Source organism: Dryobates pubescens, chromosome 22 (genome assembly GCF_014839835.1).
Source record: "Dryobates pubescens isolate bDryPub1 chromosome 22, bDryPub1.pri, whole genome shotgun sequence".
In the NCBI taxonomy this organism is placed as follows: Eukaryota; Metazoa; Chordata; class Aves; order Piciformes; family Picidae; genus Dryobates; species Dryobates pubescens.
In genome coordinates this window covers 10,031,530-10,050,472 of record NC_071633.1, presented here as the reverse complement: position 1 = coordinate 10,050,472, position 18,943 = coordinate 10,031,530, and the positions used below count along the sequence as shown (strand labels likewise).

General features: G+C 41.4%; 1 protein-coding gene and 1 non-coding gene across 4 annotated transcripts; both read right to left on the bottom strand.

Moving 5' to 3' along the window:
- Positions 1-7,961: 7,961 nt before the first annotated feature.
- On the bottom strand, positions 7,962-18,542 carry EIF4G2 (eukaryotic translation initiation factor 4 gamma 2). 3 transcript variants are annotated; one of them, XM_054171561.1, is made up of 22 exons: positions 18,452-18,541; positions 16,951-17,061; positions 16,738-16,803; positions 16,233-16,358; positions 15,771-15,873; positions 14,996-15,127; positions 14,840-14,906; positions 14,605-14,756; positions 14,078-14,188; positions 13,534-13,617; positions 13,353-13,451; positions 12,977-13,118; positions 12,730-12,890; positions 12,191-12,304; positions 11,295-11,420; positions 11,065-11,169; positions 10,750-10,965; positions 10,207-10,465; positions 9,792-9,996; positions 9,145-9,356; positions 8,886-9,007; positions 7,962-8,652 (listed from the first exon to the last, which is right to left on the bottom strand). In XM_054171561.1, exons 1-22 carry the CDS (start codon positions 18,520-18,522, stop codon positions 8,587-8,589), a joined length of 2,850 nt encoding a protein of 949 aa, XP_054027536.1. In that variant the 5' UTR covers positions 18,523-18,541; the 3' UTR covers positions 7,962-8,586. The 3 variants fall into 3 exon arrangements, with proteins under 3 accessions (XP_054027536.1, XP_054027537.1, XP_054027538.1); XM_054171562.1 differs by having other exon boundaries at positions 16,951-17,015; positions 18,490-18,537; XM_054171563.1 differs by lacking the exon at positions 12,191-12,304 and having other exon boundaries at positions 18,452-18,542.
- Positions 11,986-12,149, bottom strand: LOC128898385 (small nucleolar RNA SNORD97). Its single transcript, XR_008462825.1, has one exon. It is a non-coding gene; the product is annotated as a small nucleolar RNA SNORD97 (small nucleolar RNA).
- Positions 18,543-18,943: the final 401 nt, after the last annotated feature.

Genomic DNA, 18,943 nt, shown 5'->3' with positions numbered 1-18,943 from the left:
ACTGCAACAGCCAAAGCAGTCTTGGATATGTTGAGGAGTATCATGGGTCCTCTCTGGTTTTCAGATCTCAGATCACTGGCCTTCAGTCAAAGGTGCAGTTTGCTGGTCACACAGTACCCTCAGTAACAGATATAGTCCAGAACATTCTGGCTTAGTACCTATTTTCCAGTGTGTAAGTGACTTGTCATTCAGGTCACAGAACTGGTATTGGAGAACTTGGCAGCAGAAGAAAGGAGGCTGTAGTTTAAAAATTTCTTGCAATGCTGTATTCCCTCTGTTTTTTCCCACAAATCTGTTGAGAGAAAACTGTCTTTAGGGTCTTCTCACCTTCGCATATAGCCGGAACCTTCTGGCTATACAGGCACTGCTAAGTCAACAGACTGCTTTAAGCGTGACTCTTTCTGAGGCAGGATACTGATACATACCAGTCTTGATTTTCCTTGCGCTGGTGACAGTTTGCTACCAATTTGGAAGATACATCAGAGACTATGAAATATCGCATTCAGCCATCTCCACGCTTTGAGGATAACTAACCCTATTTTGTTGCTACTTTCAGTGCAGTTGGAACTGCACTGAACTGACTCCTCTGCATGTATCTGCTATGTACTGTCAAGCACATGTCTCATTCTCATGGCATTCTGTCTAAACAAAAGGTAACAACTCTTTTTTCTTTCTTTCTTTCTTTTCTTTTTTTTTTGTCTTCTGGGAAGCTGTCCTGGACCAGCTGGAGAGGAAGAATTATTGTCAGCAGCTATTTTCTAGCACTAAAAAGGAAAGAGGAATTATGAGCACAAATTGTTTCTTACTTGATTATAAAAGGGCAAGCGTTGTTGCTTGATTAATAATAGGATACTGTGTCCAACCCGTACAACAGCCTTTCTTCTCCATAGTAGAAAGTCCAGTGAGAATCGTCTGGGTTTGGTTTTGAATGGTTTAATTAAAAAGAGAAGAATATAAGCATGTAATTTTGCTATTACAAAGGGTGAAGTCCTGGCTGTGATTATGACTTGCAAACAAATTAGGAATGGAATTGTCTTGAAGAATTAAATCTTTATTGCTAAAGGGCTAATCTTCATTGTTGGTCTCCACATTGAAGAGCTAGGTTTTGTGCCTTGATTCAGTTCCTGTCTGAAGTAAACTGCTGCAAAGCTGGTAGGCAATTAATATCTTCTGTAAAGCTTCAGCATAAGCCATGGTTCTAGTTGCACAATCACAGAGTGCCAAATAATCACGTGTTTAATTGTGGAAGCTTCCTGTGGTGATGTGGTTTTTAAAAAAACCAAACAAAACACAAAACCCTACCAAAACCAAACCAAACACCAAAACAGTCAGTGAGGAGGATAAATGTATTTTTATAAAAATTAGTCTTGATGAATCAACAGGCTGATTCTTTCCAGGGGCAGTTGTGCTGTGCCTTCAGCAGGCTTGGAAACATGGATAGGCCTCCTTGTGGTAGAGCAGTGGGACAGCACACAATTGGTGTACAGTGCAATTATGTGTTAAATTATGGCAAATTTTATTGCAGTGTGATATGGCCAGGTGATGTAGATGAATTTATCTTCAGACATCTGAAAATTAGCAGTCGAGACACCTTATACAGGCCCTTGGACTGACATCCTCAGAGGGCAAAATACTCAATCCTAAGATAATCATCTAAGGTAGGTGGAGTGAATAATTTTCTGAGGAACCTGTTTCTGTCTGTTGCCTAAGGAGTGTGCAGATGTCTAGACACTCAGCATTTGGATAGTCTGATGTAACTAAGAGGAACCCTACCCAGCAAAACAGTAGCTCGGATACTCTCCTTGTTAATTTGAATGTTTCCAATTTTAGATGTAATTTATCCCTTCTCTTTCTCCCCCAAGAATGATCAAGTGAGATTAAGTTTGTGAGCCTCACTCATACTCTAAAAGGGAGATTTCCAAGAACAGTTGGTATCCATCTACCAGTTCCCTTCATATTTTGGCTTTTATGATATGCTTGGCTTTTCTAACATTGGGCTTTTTCCAAACTTGTATTTTAGGTCTGCCCTTTCAGCAAATGTCAACACCAACCTTTTTCTTGCAGTTTCAGCTAAACTTAAGAATGGCTTTATGTGCATCTGTGAAAGTATCTGAGAAAAATGAATGAGAAATCGAGGTGGAGCTCCCAAAAGTTTCATGTTAAGTACACAAAGACAGTACAGTCTGTAACTTGCCAGATAGATAGTGTTGCAGTGAGGGGGTGAGTTCCTCTGTGGGTGTACTCACTGGTACCACAGAGGTCTTGTTGTAGTATAGTTGTTTTATGCACCCAGAGCAATGCTTTCAGGACAGATGTAAGCAGGCGAAGACGTTTATTACGTTATACAGCAAAGTTACATAGTCTATCAGAAGGCACATGTGTCACATCTCAGTTGGTCATTTTCTACTGGCATACGTGTAATTAAGGCGTACAATAGGTCAAAATAACAAAACAATATTTTAACACATCCAACCAAATTCTGCCCAGTTTCTCTCCTTCAGTTACAAGGTGTTTATATTACTCTCAAAGACAAAACATAGCTTTCTCTAATTCGAGCAAAGGCAACTTAGTGTAAGATTTTTGGCTGTTTGATGCCTGCACTAGGTGCTGTGGAAAGCTTAAACTTACTCTAGTGTTTCCAGGGTATAGTGGCAACTTTCTCAGTGGTTGGTTATATATTTTACTGCACAGACTGGTAGATTACCAGGATTCAACTCAATCTTTTTTTAATGTCTTGAATGATCTGTATTTGAGGATCTGTATTTATGTTGTTTGGCTGAGGAGCAGTCTATTTATAAAGTTAAGGAGGAAGGGAAGAGTTTGAATCAATGAAATTTCCTCTTACAAACTAGATCAAGTGTGCAGAGAATTCTAGGAGCACATGTAAAATACTAAACTATTTGCATCTTAGCTCTCTTCCCAAATTGAGTTTTTGTTTCTTCATGATGATTACTATGGGGATTTGCACTCTCAAGAATTCAATAAAGAATGTGTTATTCTATCAGCTATCCTTAATACTGCTTAATTACTACCACTGTGTTTATCAGATACTCCAGCCATTGGATTACTACAGTCAGTATATACTCCGGCTGATTATAGTGGGCCTCCACTATTGAAACTATGAGGCGAGATGTAGGGGACTTTTGGCTATACTGAGCTATTTATCTGATTGAATTTATGAATGACTTCTCATTGTATCTGAATACTTCACAGTCTTGAAAGTTAAGCAAGTGGGTACTGTCATTGCATCAGTTCTGTAGGTGGAAAACTGGGGGAGTTGCAGGTCACCATGGAAATGAAGCTGATGGATTGAGGGAGTGAGTAATCACAGTAATCTACATCCTCCATAAAGCACAGTACACCAACCCCAGCCCTCTCTCCTTTGTCATGCTTGGCACTTCTGCCAGAACTCTGGTTGAGGTTCTGCTTCAGAACAGTTTCCTGGTGTGAAATTGACAGTCCTCTACTTCTCAGACTGGCTCAATGCACTACATGTTTTGAGAATATTTGGGTACAGCTGCCTTTCTAACCATAAGTACAGATCCTGTTGCTTTGTTGTGTCAATATTGTGAAAGGGGACTAATACTTTCTTCTATTAATTGGAATCTGAACTCAGCAACGTTAAGCTTAAAATAATTAACCACATAGTATTTATCTATGAGAAACATAAGGAATATAAATAAGGGGGGATATGTATTAATAAAGTGTTTGATGTACATAGTTATAGAGGATGGTTTGTATATGTGTGTGTATATGCATCTAGGAAAAAAACAGTACCAGCTTTATGCATCTGGCAGAGAAGGAAGACAGAGATGGCCTACTGTGCATGCTTGATGCCTTGTTTATTATGCAGTAGAGAGCAACTGTTTTCTGAAGGAACAGCTGTGAACTGTCTCTTCAGCCTTCTATTTGCATGATGTCATGTTATCACTGAATCACAATGGCAGCATAGTATCACAGGAATCTGCAAAATCAATTTCCTCAGAACTTAACTTGCCAAAACATTAGGCTTTGATCTTATCATTTGACTAATATATAGAAAAATAGTAAGAAACCATCTCCCAGGCAGAGGACAGTACTTGCCCTGGCTAACAGCAGAAACAAAACAAGTCTCTACCACAGTGCACTTAATGAGTTAAAACCACCACAGAAATGAAGACTTCACCTGTATTTAACACCCACATTCTTGCTAACTTACTCTTCATGTCTTGCATTCCACTTTGCCTTACCAAGACGTGTTCTATAACTCCTTTATCCTCCATGTACTTTTATCAAACCCATTTAAAATCTCTTCCTTCCACAAGAGTGTTTTGCATAGCTTCTTAGCTAATAAAATTGTGGGAGCAGTTCACCCATCAGATCCCTCAGCCACTTTCACTGCTAACATAGATTGAATGTTAGATTGGTGTTGTTACAAACTTAAAACATTTGAAGATAAGAATCCCTCTCAAATGGTTGCTTTCCTCACTCCAGGCATGTATTGATGCCAAGTGTAACTGTTGTCATGGCTGCTTCAAGTCATTAAACACTAGCCTCCAACTACCAGCTGTGTGGAATCTTTTAAGAGGAAAAGGGTATGGGCTTTATAACCTGGATCTAGCTGCGCCTATGCCACTACCATCATCATGTTACCTTCCAAGGAACTCCTTCTACCTAAAGAAACCTTTTCAGTCCCCAAACATCAAGATTTAAAGGCCTGATTTTGTTCCAGAGAAGATGGGGTTGTTCAGAATGAGAAGCTGCTGAAATGTTTGGAAAAAAGTCTGTTGTCCACCTGACAGTTCCTGAGACCTACATCACTGCCATGTGTTGGAGCAAACTGATCTCATTTTAAATGAGTGATAAGGGGTTGTGTATATGTTGGTATTAATTGCTGCTCAGCATAACACAGATGGTGTAAGGGTGGAGAACATCATGGGTTGAGTTGAATCTGCTGATAGTATTCAGTATCATGCTGCCACCTTCTAAATGAAAGAGCTGGCTGGAGCAAAGCATGGAGCGTGAAGCTCAGATTTTAACAAAAGGCTTTCTGTTCCAGTTGCCTCTTCCAGTTTCTAAGTTTGGGGGCATGAGATCCTTTCTGCTGGGCTGCATGCTTAGGGTTGGGGAACTATTTTATCACTGGCTTCTGCATGTTTGCTGGGCTTTTCCTTTCCAGTGAAATAATCTGAGCCTGCTGTTTTATTACTTTCCTTCCCCTCTGTGTGGAGGACGTGAGAGGGGGCTGTTAGCCCAGGACACTACCCTTTTCCCCAGAAGAAATAATGCTACAATAGCGTCTCCACCTTCAGTAGCTTTGGCCAGAACATTCCTGAAATACTTGAATTTAGCGTAACTATGCACAACTGCAGCTTGAAAATTAAATCTGGCCTTCTACTGCTGTAACAGTGACAAAACCCTACCAGTTCACTATTGCACTTAATGTCACCTTTTCCAAGAAATAATAAAGGTAACAATTTTCCATGACCAACCCAGAGCTTCCCTTGCAGGAGCCCTTCAATCTCATCTGGGTTATCTTCTTGGACATGCTTTTCAGTGCTTTGCTATGAAGTACAGCAGGCAGCTCTGACCTGTGCAGCAGGTGAAATGTTCTGAGCAGTAACAGCAACCTCCTTCAGAAGGTGAATGTAAACTTCATGATTGCAAGAGGTATGATGTGTGTTTAGCATGCAGCTAACTGTAGTGATGTTAAACCTAACATTTGACAACAGCATTGACACTAATAAAAGCCATTACCATTATCAGTTATGTTGGTTTAATTTTGACTGACTTTACTATGTGAAACTGAACATGCTCTCTTTTACAGTTGAAGTACAACGCAACTTGGAACAGCCACGTAACTCACACCAAATGAACACCAATCCCTTTCCCAACTGACTAAAGCTACCAGCACTGCCATCAAGCACTAGAGCCAGTTGAAGATGCTCCCTTTCCTTACCTATGGAAATAACCATTCTGCAGTATAGAGCTTTTTATGTCCATTTCAAAAAATCAGGTCTGTTCACACTGTTTTTGCACATCTCCTAATGGAATATTTTCTGCACCCTATGTTCTATTCCACCTTTAGTCAGTTATATCCTGTGGGAGTTTTAGTCTTATACTAACTTAATGACTGGTTATAAACAAGACCAGGCATGAATACACAGCTTAATCTATTCAAATACCTATAGCTTAGCCTTCTCCAAAACTAGGAAATTTGCAGATTAAGTTTATATAGTTGCACCTTTCTTGTACTGCTGCCTTTTAATCTCACCTCTACAGTCTATTTTCATGGAAGTTACAACTGTTCAGGACTTGTGGTTCCTCCATCTTCAGCTCTGCAGCACAAGTAAGTGCATTGTTTAGCTAATAAGCTGTAACTGAAGTACACGAAAGTAGTAGTATAGTGGCCTGCAGCACTGAACTCAGATGTAACAGGAAAATTTAAACAGGAATTAAACCAACAGCAGACAGAACCACAAACCTTATTGAAACAATGCTGAATTTCACTAGTGCCATCTTGCTATGCTTCAAGTGAAACTACAATTTGGAATTCTTGGGAGTGAATTAATCTTCAAGCTATACTCGTGTTCCTCTAGCTCAGTAAAATGTACTTAACTGCAGAACCTGCATGAATAGCAAGGCTGCAGGAAGGGTAAGCCCTGCAGCCCCTGTAGACCTAGTACTAACTATATCACAAAGCATTTTCATCTCTGGAGTAAAGATGACTCCACATGACTAGGGAAGAACACTGTACCATTATGAACTTTCTTTTGGAGACCTCATGTCACTGCTCACCTGTTACTCAAGAGTTGTAGCTATATAAAAAGCTACCAGCTCCTGACCTGAAGTCATTTGACTATAGTTCATGCTTTGCTTTCTCAATTGAACAGGAGTCCACAGGACTATCCTGCTCTTGTGTACTGCTAGATAAGCCACACTTCACAAATGCAAAGACAGCATTCAATTGCCCAGGAGTTTAAAGTAATACATTTGGTTTACAGAAGCACAGACCTTAGATTTATTGAGCCACACATTGTACAGTAAGTTACTGAGGCATCTGAAGGCACCCGACTTGCAATTACACAAGATGATACTTCCCAACTGGTCAGGAAACTTGCTTTGGCTTTCACAGCAAATTGCCATCAAAACCAGAGAAAAAGACCCTTTCTGTCACAGCACCTTAAGGTGCTAAGTGGAAACTATTCCTTCCCCTCAAAGCAAGCCCTTCTGCTTCCTTGTCCCCCACGATGCGGAAGACAGTATGGAGTGTAAAGCACTTCCATTACCAGCAAACCCAAGTTTTGGTCAGACAGTAGTGTTTTGCCATTAAACATCACCTTTCAATAGTTACAAGTCCAAGTGTCTCAGAAGAAAAGAAATTTCACTAGGGACAAGGTTCTAAGAAGTAAGGTACTTGAGAGTATTTAATAGATGACATTTCAAGCCTGTACAATGCAAAATCATTAAACTCTTCCTTTTTTTTTGCCAATTTGGTTTGAGAAGCAGGCAGCTAATAGTCAAAGCCACTTGATTAAAAACATGCATGTGACCTGGGCTAAGTCCAAAGCATTAGGAAGTTGAAACACATACTCACTGATAAAGCATACATTAGACCACAGGCAAACTCCTACCATTTCTTCAGCAGAATTCCATTTTTCTCCTGTCACAGCAGATCTGTAGTGTCTAATCTTCTCTGTGACCTTATTTAGAACTCATTTGCATGTTAAAAACAACTTATACTGAAAAAAAAAAATGGAGATGGTCCCAGTCTCAGGCAACTCCCACTGATGTTTCCTTCAAAAGTAAACTAGCTGTATCAAAGTTCTTCTACTGGGAAGTATTCAGAAACAAGTCAAGTATCACAATGTTTATTGATAGATACAAGTATATAAAATCAGGGCATGAACATGTCTTGATAAATTAAGTAGACTTAATTTCAGTACTAGAGTAGAGGGACCAATTCAAATGTCTCACCATGTTTCACACCCACAAAAACCTCTCCCAAAGGGCATTGAACCATCTCTTCAGCTGATCAGTTTTTGTGCAAGTAAACGGTTTCTTTTAAAAAGACTTGTGCACTTGCCCAGGCTCAAGGATATTAAAACCTAGCACATAAAGCCCATTACTAGAGGTAGAAATACAGGCAATATACTATTACGGCAACAACCATCGATTACAGTTAAGGATTCTCTGTAACAACCAAATGGATAATCAATATTGCAACAACTCAAGTATTACACTGAGCAAAGTGCATTTCTACAGTATTCAGTGTTGCTATTCAGTTTTCTAACTTAAAAACAGCCTATGATAACTGGTGGCAAAGAAGACCCCTGCAACAGACTGCTCCTGCTCGAGAACTTATGATGTATTATTGCATGCTGCTAATACACTGTTATCTAAACATTAAAGATACTCTAAAATATTTTTATTGTAGACTATTAAGACATACTACAAAAACCTTTTGCAGAGGATATCCTATTGACACACTTCTGCTTTAAATATTGTGAAACATTACAGCGGAATGAAATTTCGCAGTGGTTAGGTCAAATGCAGTTACATCATAGCAACAGTATGTTTGCACAATTTAAGGCTTTGGCTGGTTCTTTAGTCAGCTTCTTCCTCAGATTCTTCTTCTTCAGCAGTTTCCAGCCAGGTTAGCCATTGGTTTACCTGCAGTAACATAAAACTGGTTTAAGGGAGCAGAAATTTGCCCGTTATGTACTTCTGCAGAAGACTGGGGGCTTCCCCACCCCCACCCTCACATTACGCTTCTTTCAGCCATACTCTGCACTAGCAGTACACTATTAACTTTCTACATAGTAACAGGTAACTTTAGCACATGGACGTATTCTCTAACACTTGGATCAAAAGTCACAGAAGGCCAACCTCCAAAGCAGATTTACCTGGAATAAGGCTTTGCCTTTCCCTGGAAACTCTTGAGTAATATCTTCTTTCCATGCCAAGAAAGCTTCTTCTTCAATGATTTCCATGTCATAGAAATGAACAAAGAAGCGCAGTAACATGCCTACAGAAGGGAATTTAAACAGTTAGTTTTACAATCTTCTGAGCAGCTTATGATTCCTAGAGTGCAGTGCAAGCCTGAGAGCCATACACAGATACAAATAAGCAGACAAGTTTCAGGCAAGATCTTGCTGCACCTACCTTTTGGAAAGTTGTTGTTGTAGCAGTGCACCTGGAGTGCATATAAAGCACTCACTTGCAGATCAACATGGTCATGGAGGAACTTCTGCATTACTGGCTTGAAGGAAAGAAGCAGTTGTTTCTCCTGCTCTAGCTGCTCTTTAGAGGGAGCAGATGAAGAATCCGATTCGTCACTAGGTGGGTTTACTTCACTAGAAATATACTGCAAGAAACTAGACAAAAGAAACAACAAAAAACCTGAGTTCCATAAACTTTGTATGTAGCAGCTAGAGTTCATTCAAGTTCAGTGGTCTGTTACTAAAATCATTCCTCTTCCTCTGACAGTTAGGTAAAAGCACAGTGGGTTAGTATTGTGGTTGATTGTGCACCACAAAAATCCTGATTTCGCTTGTAGTATGACTTGAGACATTTAAAGGAAAAAGCACCACACAAGCCCAGACTACTGCCCAAAGAGCAACACTTCACACTGATGTAAGACTAGAGACTTTTCTTCAAATACAAATGGTGTCAAATACATCGAGGGTTCACATGGGACTGAACTCCCTGTGTGCTGCTTCTGCACAGAGCTACACCTCAGCCTTCCCAGTTAACTCTCACTGGCATCTTAACATCTCATGTATCTTGATTAGATCAAAACAGTGTCTCACCTGGTCATCAATATATTCACAAATCCCTTATCTACATGAAGTTTGGGTGAAATGTTATCTTTAATCCATTTATAGATGGCTTGAGGGGATGGATCCGATTTTATTTGCTTTAGCAGTTCCTTCTCCAGTTTCAGAAGTGGGAACAAGAAGCTAAGCCCCTTCCCTTCCAAGATCTCCAGCATGCGGTCCTTGTTCTGGTCAATTTCTGACAAGTAAAGAAGAAAAACAATTCAAGGTCCAGTGCTTATGTGCTTACCACAAACTAAAAGCAGTTGTTTTTTGGATCTAACCACCACTGTTAAGAATCCTGACAGTTGACTGCATTAAAACCACCCCATATGTTATTTTACTCTGCTGTAAAAAACATTATCTACAGCAATATGAGGTGCCTTAGGAGCCATGTGGCATCTCTTACCTGGTAGCATTTTCTGCATGTTCACTTTGCTTTGTTGGAACAATTCTGTTAGCCATTCCCGATCTTGTAATTTAGCTAACTGCTGAAGGCAAAGCAGGAAGAGAGGGAAATGGGTGCCACTTTCCAGCGGTTGAGCCAGTTCGGAAATGCTCACCAGTTCTGAAATAATGGCACGGGCTGCAAACTGTGCTAAGTAGGATTTCACCAATGGGATGTCCACCTCCAGTTTGGGGCACTGGTCCAATACATTCAGGAATGCCTAAGAAACAATGAACACAGAAGCTGAAATTCTGACACCGTTTTGTGCTGGTGCACAGCAATATTCTGACTACATAGGAGCCACATTTCTTTTCTGCACTGAATCACTTGCCATAAGGCTCCTCATTGCCCATTCCTGAAATCCTATACCTGTATTTTTTTAAAATCTCTTATGCTCCTCACAGGTCTACACATTTTTACCTCCAAGCAACAGGATGTAAACCACATTTGCACGCTTCCTTTACACAAGCTAAATACAATGATCAGCCAAGCAAGTTGTGGTACCTGCATGAAGTTGTCACTTGTGGCTATTCCCTCCTGTTTGAGCAAGCTGATCAAAGTACTTGCTTTCTCTTTGTCTTCATCTGATCTATCTAGAGATTGAATTATTACTTTGCTCAACATTTCAGGAATGAAGTGTTTTGGAGCCCTCATTTCTCTCACAGTATTGACAGCATCATTTGCATTTCCATTGTTCAGATACTCAGTCACGACCGCTTCCTGGAGGAAAAAAAACCACAAGTATAGTTAAACAAAGGTACTTTTAAATTAAGAGCACATAACAAAGCTTCAAGAAGCACTGTTATATACAGAACTTACAGTTTGTTTAAGTAGCTCTTCTTTAGAAGGAGGTGGTTTCTTGGTGGTCTTTGCAGGCTTCTCTTGTATAAGTGGTGGATTTGTTTTAAGACCAAGTTGAGGAGGCTGAAAAATATACCAGAATATTTACTCGCAACACAGGTACCTACATTTACATAGTAGTTGTAAGCATAAAAAAAATAATATAAATTAACACTAGCAAACAACATACAGAAATGTTTCATGTTTACCTGTCCCAAAGGTGGAGTTTGAGTGCGTGGTGGTTGAGCACTGGGAGGAATCATAGTTATCTGGGGCTGAAGCTTTGGCACTTGGTTTTTATTCATTAGAAAAGACTGAGCAGGTCTCAGGCTAATCTGTGAACAGTCAAGTCAGAACAAAAACTCAAACTGTTTCAGTATTCTGACCAAGACTACACAGCCATGGATGCTCACCAACTCATCCCACTGAAGCATGACTGCTGTTTCTAACAGTGTTAACACTCAAATGATGCCACATGGGTACTGCAATTCCCCCAAAAGCACATGAATCACAGCTTGCTACAAGTCACTGGTATTTAGTTCAGTTAGTATCAAGACCTAAAAATTGCTCCTTTTAGATGCAGTATGTTAGAGACCCAAGAAGGTATTCAGCACATTTGTGTTGTACAGCCAAGATAAAACTCTATGAATTGCTCAGAAATCAGGATACAAGTCTGGTTAACACTCAAAATAACAACGCAGTTTAGTCTGCATTTGGTATTTTGCACATTAACCAATTCCCAAGAAAAAAAATAAAAGTTAGCCTGGTCCAGCACTTCAGGGTTTCTAAAGTTTCTAGCGTTCAGGATTTTCTGTATTGTTATCAGTGATGCATGGGAACTGATGTCAGAGTAGTGTTCCTGGGGAGGTGTAGGGGAAGGGAGGGACACCCCCAGAAAAATTGCCCTCATATCTCAGTCTTGCTCATAGGACGCTGGATACCCTAAGGAAAGTGGGGGGGGGAGGGAGGGGTAAGGTGAAAGAGGAAGGGACAAAAGAGGAGAAGGAGAAGGAGTTCCAGCATTAGTCCTCATAATAACGCGTCTTGCTATAATCATTGGGCAATATTTAGAATAGGCTTTAAGTAATGTAGGCATGGCATGTACCTCATCTGCATTAAGCTGTCCTTTCTTAGAAAACCGAGGTGGCATATCCTTCGACTGTCCTTGTTGCTGGGATAAGAGTCCCTGATTCTGGTTATGGTAGAGCTGGCTTTGCCCCTATTTCAGAAAGGGAGATATAGAGAAAGAAGTGCAGATGATGGAGTGGCGTACATCATATGGTAAGTAGTACCAGAGGGACCAGAAGAACAAAGATTCTATTTGCCAGGAAGGGAGAAAGAAGGAGCAGGGGTGGTGGGAGAGTTGTATCTATCCCTAAAAACAGGGCCATCTTTTAAATAAAACACACCATTCTGACCCACCAAAGCCACATGCACCTTTCCTTGCAGTAAAAAAGTGTATTCCTTGCATGTCTTGTACAATTTTAAATGGTTTAGAATTTTTGTATCAGCTGAGCATCAGTTCTTATCAGAATCAAATCTGAGGAAGTCTTTTATTGTAAGCAGACTATATAATCCATAACATATGCATCTGCAGAAGAGCTTCTAGACAAGATGAAGTCACCCTGTGAACATCTTCCTTACCTGACTTTTCAGAAAAGATTTGCCTAGTTCTCCAAACTGGGATTGAGCAGAAGGCATGAGGTGACCCCCATGGCCATTGAAAAGTTGGTTTGAACGATGGCGTCCCATGGTGGGTGAAAATCTATCCTGAATAACCCCTGGACCAGTACCAATTCCACTACCTGTATCAAGGAGATAAAACGTAACTGTAGTTCTTGTGGTGATTGACTGTGTTGTATCAAACATCAGCCTCGCAGTCTCAGCATACCTGGCATTTGTCCAAACATATCAGCAAGCCCTCCGAGTGGGTCCCTGTCAAGTTTCATCCTGGGTGGCATAAAGGGTCCCTCCAGAAAGAAGTCGCTTCTCATCCCTTGAGACATAGGAGCAGGAATAAAAACTCCCAGATCCTTTAGGAATTAAAGAGTTTCGATCAGTTTGGAGCAACAGTCCCCAAAACTCATGTTTTTAGCCCTGAACTATCCATCTCATTTAATCCTGTAACCCCTTACTGTCACACTTTGAAGTGACAATTACTTAAATGCACCACCTGAAGTTTTTGTGGTAGGGAATTCAACAGCTGAAGTGTTCACTTGTAACACCTGGGCAAAAGCCAAGCACAAGAATTTACATGCAACACTTACTTTTACTGCATCTTGACGGATTTGATTGATAGTCTTTGGTCCATTGTCAAGAAAAGCTTTGCGAGGAACCCAGTTGTGTTCTCTCAACTCCACAGTATCCTTGAAAGACAATGAATTCTTAGGAAAGGATTCAAGACAACTTGGCAATAAAAAGGAAGCAGTAAACCATTTCTCATCATACCTGCAGCAGGAAACGAATCCTTGCTGGCAATTCCTTACTTGACATCAAGGAGCGCATACGGGCAAAGTACTGATCCATTAAGGACTGGAGGAACAAAGGTGATGTTGCAAGTGAGGGATAATTCTATCAGTGTCTTTCAAGATAGTTGACCACATTCAGCCCTCCTACAATCAAGTAACAGAACAAACTGCCTTTTCCTGCACCTCAATTTCCTTGATGGCAACAAACCTCAAGGAAATTTAATTCATAAAAACCTCTCATTTGAGGATGAAAACCTGCTGTCTCACTACCATGACACCTTCTCAGATTTACCATCATAATGTTCACGTGAATCTCCAAAATGCATGCCTGATCACATAGTTCTGCTCAGAAGAGGAGTTCCCCACCACGTCTTTTCAAGAGATTGGCACGCTTGTTCTCTGCTAAGCTACACATTAGAATTCAGTACTCCTGAACAGAACACTGAAGACAAGGTTCAGGCAATTAAAAGCCTTCACCATGTAATTTAAAATGTTTAGTGACTGCAGTGGATATGTACACATACCTTGGCTTTTGCATGGTCTAATCTAGGTCCCACTGTCCTCATTATCTGACAGAGGCACTCCAAATCCTCCCCCATATCTTTGAGTTGGACTCTCTTCTTCTTTTCCAAAAGCTGAAATATTAAAGATGAATTAGGTATTTTAAGACACTATAAACAACAATTAAATGAAAACTTTGTACACAGGCACATACAGAAACATTCCATTTGCTCTGAAGGCAAATAGACTTGAAATTTACTTTAAGAATGGCTAACTGAAGTACTCCCTTGTAAGTGCATGTACTCTGAATTACCTACAGCACTTGTCTAGGTCAAACTTCATCTTCACTCAGAAGAATATTGCCATGGCTTTGAACAAAGCCTATTTTAATCACACCAAAACATTGTTTTTTTAACAGCAGGGGACAGACAGTTGACAGGAAATATTTTGGTTGCGTTTTACACTCCCAAGATTCCCTAAGCAACATAAATGCGTATTTACTTTAGAAGTTCTATTTTGCTCTTAGCCTACACCTAATTTGAATACTCACTGTTTTGATGCACTTATGAAGGATAGATTCATGAATAAGATCAAGCTTGCCAAGTTCTCCAATGAATTTGATGTTCCCCAGCATCTTGATCTTGGCAATGGCTCTCTGTTCCTCCTCCTCAGGGAGGAGGGGACCATCGTGCTTATCATAGACTGGAAAACAAAGAAGCCAGTTTAACAAGGCTGTGACAAGAGGAGGTAAATAAATTCTGTGCTGAAGTGGTTTTGAAGCTTACTATCAACATTTCTGGTTCGGTTTTCAAATTCATCTTGAAGTTTAGATATTAGGAGGCGTCTGAATGTCTACAAAAGAGAACAAAAAAGCCAAATAAGCCAATCAATGCAACTATACATGCCAGCAGAACTTATTCCAGACAGAAAGATATACTCACTGTGCTTTGCTTCTGCCCTGGATGACTCTCTGCTGATGGGCCATCAAAGTTGGGTGCATCCTCCGCCAGTCGCAGACATAGTTGAGCATACAGTGAGCTATACTTCGGCTCTTCAAGGGCTTTGTCTACGATCTAAGTAAATTTATTTTCAGTAAGGCAGCACTGTAGGATACAAGTGTTACTAGGAAAGCAAGTTACAAGACAGAATATTGCCATTCTGTGTCATCTAGAAGATGTACTTTTTGCCATTCCATCAAGCATATGGAAACAACGGATCGTAATACCAGTCTTAATGCTGAAACAAAGCTACCAGAGAGCTTCTAAAATCCCTAGTCAACCAGTCATACAAATCTGAAGTTTATCAACAGAACACCCAAGTTAGTATCACTAATCTGATCTCAGATTAAACAAAGTAATGTGATAGTTGAAAATGGTGCACCAAGAGGCACCTGTGGTGGCTTTTACAAGACTGTAAGGGTCATTAGTCAGGAAAACAGAACAAGTCCAGGGAAGTGAGACTGGTAAATAGTATCATGGATCATTAAAACACCATCAAAACAAACACATGACACACCACCACAAACAACAAATCTTAGCCACATTTAGTGATTCTTGAGAAAGTTTAAGCATTTAGTCTGCTTTCTTCCCAGTGTATTCTTTTTACACAAAGCCCAGGAATATTTCTATATGCCATCTTACTTTGTAACCCATGAAAACCAGGCAACGTGTTAAACATTCAACAAAACTGTAGTTAAAAGAAATGCAGCCATCTTACCAGCAGTATGACCCCTTTTAGGATAAGCTTAGATTCTACACCCACATTGAGGAGCTCAAGGCATAGCTTGTCAAACTTTTCAGGAGTAAGCTTATTTAGTATGCTAAAAAAGAACAAAGTAAAGTAAGAGTCAAGCTTACAAGTATTGTAAACATGCTACAAGTAATTTCAGACTCACTTCTTTGCTTCTAAAATCTATTAAAAAAAAAAAGGAAAACAGCAATTTTCCAACTAGCTTGGGGTTTTATTTTAGAGTATCTTTAGAATGTAAAATATTATTGCAAAGACTAACCCCGTAAAAATTATTTCTCAAGTGTTTGCTGCTGCTAGCCTATCAGTTTCTGCCTCCATCCCTCCCAAGGACAGCACACACCCCGCTCCACAGAACTCAAAACCCACATTTTCCTTATCTCCAGCCCATTCATTAGAGGTACATTAATGCTGAAAAAACAAGGAACTTACCCTCTTACTTTCCTGAAGATTGCATCATGTCGTTCTTTGTCATTTGCGGAGTCGTCATCTCGTCTAGTGCTTCGTGAAGGAATCCATTTCTGAGCGTTTTGCCCTGGGGTTTTCCCCAGGAACTCGCTGTAGAAGTTTTAAGAGTATGTTTGTTAAATGGAAACAATTTCAAGAACTTGCATTTCTACCTTGCCTTAGACTGCTACTAAAGAGCATACACTTACTCCCACCAATGCTGCAATGTCTGTTGCTTAATATTCTATTGACACTAACAATGATAGTAACAGACACCAAAGGAAGCGCTCTAAAACTGTGCACCACACTGCTCTTGTCACACTTTCACCAGAGTATGTGCTATTCTGCCACAGATAGGAGGCTATCAACATGTCACAAGCTCAGTAGGTATTCCTTGTACAGCTTTAAAGATACTCGATTTTCAACTCGGTGTTCACCATCAATTATTCCTGGTCTTTAACATTACGACAAAGAGCAAGATAATACATACCTGTTGCTGGCAGTCTTGGGATAGTGCTGAGGTGCACCCCTACCACCTCCTCCGCCTGAAGAAGCACTGTTAAAAACAACCATGTAATCCTGCGTAAGTTCCAAATACGAACTCTTTAAATTACAAGTCAATTTTGGTTACATAAGGCAAATCAGAACTGTCCTCGAAAGACAATTTCCACCGGCAAGCTTCATTAAACAAAAGTGTAAATACCTGAAACGAGAAGCACCCCCTTCTGCAATCGCACTCTCCACTTTGGCGGCTTGACAACGAAGAATCTTCAAAAGAATAAAATGAAATTGACGGGGTGGGGAAAAACAAAACCTAGAAAGACAAATCAAGCATTCATATTATAGTTGTTTCACTAGAAGCCATAGTATCCAACTTACAATAAACGTACAAATACTTGTTACAGAAGAGGAACCCTCAAGGACTACACTTAATAGAAAGTAAGATCTTATTTATGCAGCTTTCGGGATACTCACAGAAAGGCCGTTTCACTACAGCCATGTTTTCCAACGTGGGGGGCTGTATGTGGTGGTGAAGGAAGAGAAATAAGGAAATCATGGACTGAGAAGTGCCTCAAATGTACCCTGCCAACGCCGAAAAAAGCACTCGCAGGAGAAAAAGCCAACACAGAACTTTTTCTCCGGCTAGTATCAGCATAATTAAACAAACCCTTTATTGATGCGATTTATAAACTACGATTGATATGAAAAGAGAGTTAAGTTTCCAAGTACTAAACACCAGAACGCAAAAATGCACTGTTAATGTAATAAAAATCATGTATTCTACATTCACCTCCAAACGGCCAACTAAGCTACCAAATAACGAAAATTAAAAATACTGTGTGTCCTCAAATTTTGGCTTTCGAGACAACAGCAGGCGAAAACTTCCACTGCACTGTTCATGAAGTGAAAACTCATCACAGGGCGGCAAGGCTAGGGGACCCAGGTGAAAAAAAAACAGAACGCAACAAAGCCGAAGGAAACCTATTTTGTGGTTCCATCTCAGATCCGCTCTGAGACACTACAGTACTAAGCACAGAGCTCCTCCGAGAGCCAGCCTGAGGAATGCCCCGCAAAAACGCACCTCTATGCACAGCACGGCAGTTACCAGCGCGCCCCGGCGGCGGCCGCTTGCCCGGCCGAGCAGCCGGTGCGGGCACGAGGAGCGGCTCTCAACATGGCCGCCGCCGAACAAAAGGGCTGCAGGAGCGCGAGGGGCGCCCCCCGCAGGAGGCAGGCGCTACCCTGCCGCATGGAGCTGGCGGCCCCGGACGCACCGAGCCACCCTCCCCTTCCCCCACCGGCCGCCGCCCGTTTCGAGGCTCAGGCGCCGCCAGGAGCCCGACCGGCTCTTTGTTCTCTACGAGGGAGGTGAGCCGCCTCTGCTCTTTCGCCCAAGCCTGAACAGGAAACATGGGCGAGGCAGTCCGGTAATCGGCTCTCCCTTCTACGACGAACAAAAGGATAAGTAAATGAGCGAAGAAACCAATCCTTTCGTCAGCCTTGAGAACAAACAACTTCCCCGCTCCCCCCCTCCCCCAGCTATGCGGATCTTAAAGGATCTCGAGACCGCAGCCCGTTACGTGTACAAAAGCCTACTCCCCTCCAAAGACAAACGTCTCGGGCCCCCAGAGACCGTAGCTAGAAATAAGAATCCTGTAATCAATCTGATTCCTTAACAGACACAAACACGAACCAGCACTAACCGTCTACACCTTCCTCGATGCAGACAAGTAGCTCTAACCTCAAATGCTTCTGCTCGGCTCCCCTTCCGCATCTACCGGGAGTTGCCGATCTCCTCTACCCCTTTGTTCAGCATCCACAGTAATCCGAAAGCGAGCAGAAGCAGCCACAAACCCGAGCCGCCATTTTGTGCAGAAGAAAGAGAGAAGAAGCCGACGAGAAAATGGCGGCCACTTCAGACAGCCGCCATTTTAAGCCGCAGCTGTAACAGTAACCGTTCCCCCCCGGCCCTCTCTCTCGCTCTCCGGTCGCTTTCACATTTCTCACCTTCTCTAAGGCCTTGTCAGCTTCCCCGGGTCCCGGCGGCTACCAAGGGCAGGGGAAAAGGCAAGAAAAGGGGAGGGGGAGGGGAAGGGAGCCGGGGACCGGGGCTGGGGAGGGGAAGGGGGGAGCGCGCGAGACAGGGCGAGTCTCCGGATCACCACAGCAGGAGCAGCAACGGCACAACACTTCCC

Coding starts and splice junctions, on each gene's coding strand:
- EIF4G2 (XM_054171561.1), bottom strand. CDS start 18,522: ATGCGGAAGGGGAGCCGAGCAGAAGCATTTGAGGTTAGAGCTACTTGT. Junction 16,359..16,737: donor CCCAAGACTGCCAGCAACAG/GTATGTATTATC, acceptor AAACTTCTACAG/CGAGTTCCTGGGGAAAACCC. Junction 11,421..12,190: donor GACAGCTTAATGCAGATGAG/GTACATGCCATG, acceptor GACTGTTCACAG/ATTAGCCTGAGACCTGCTCA.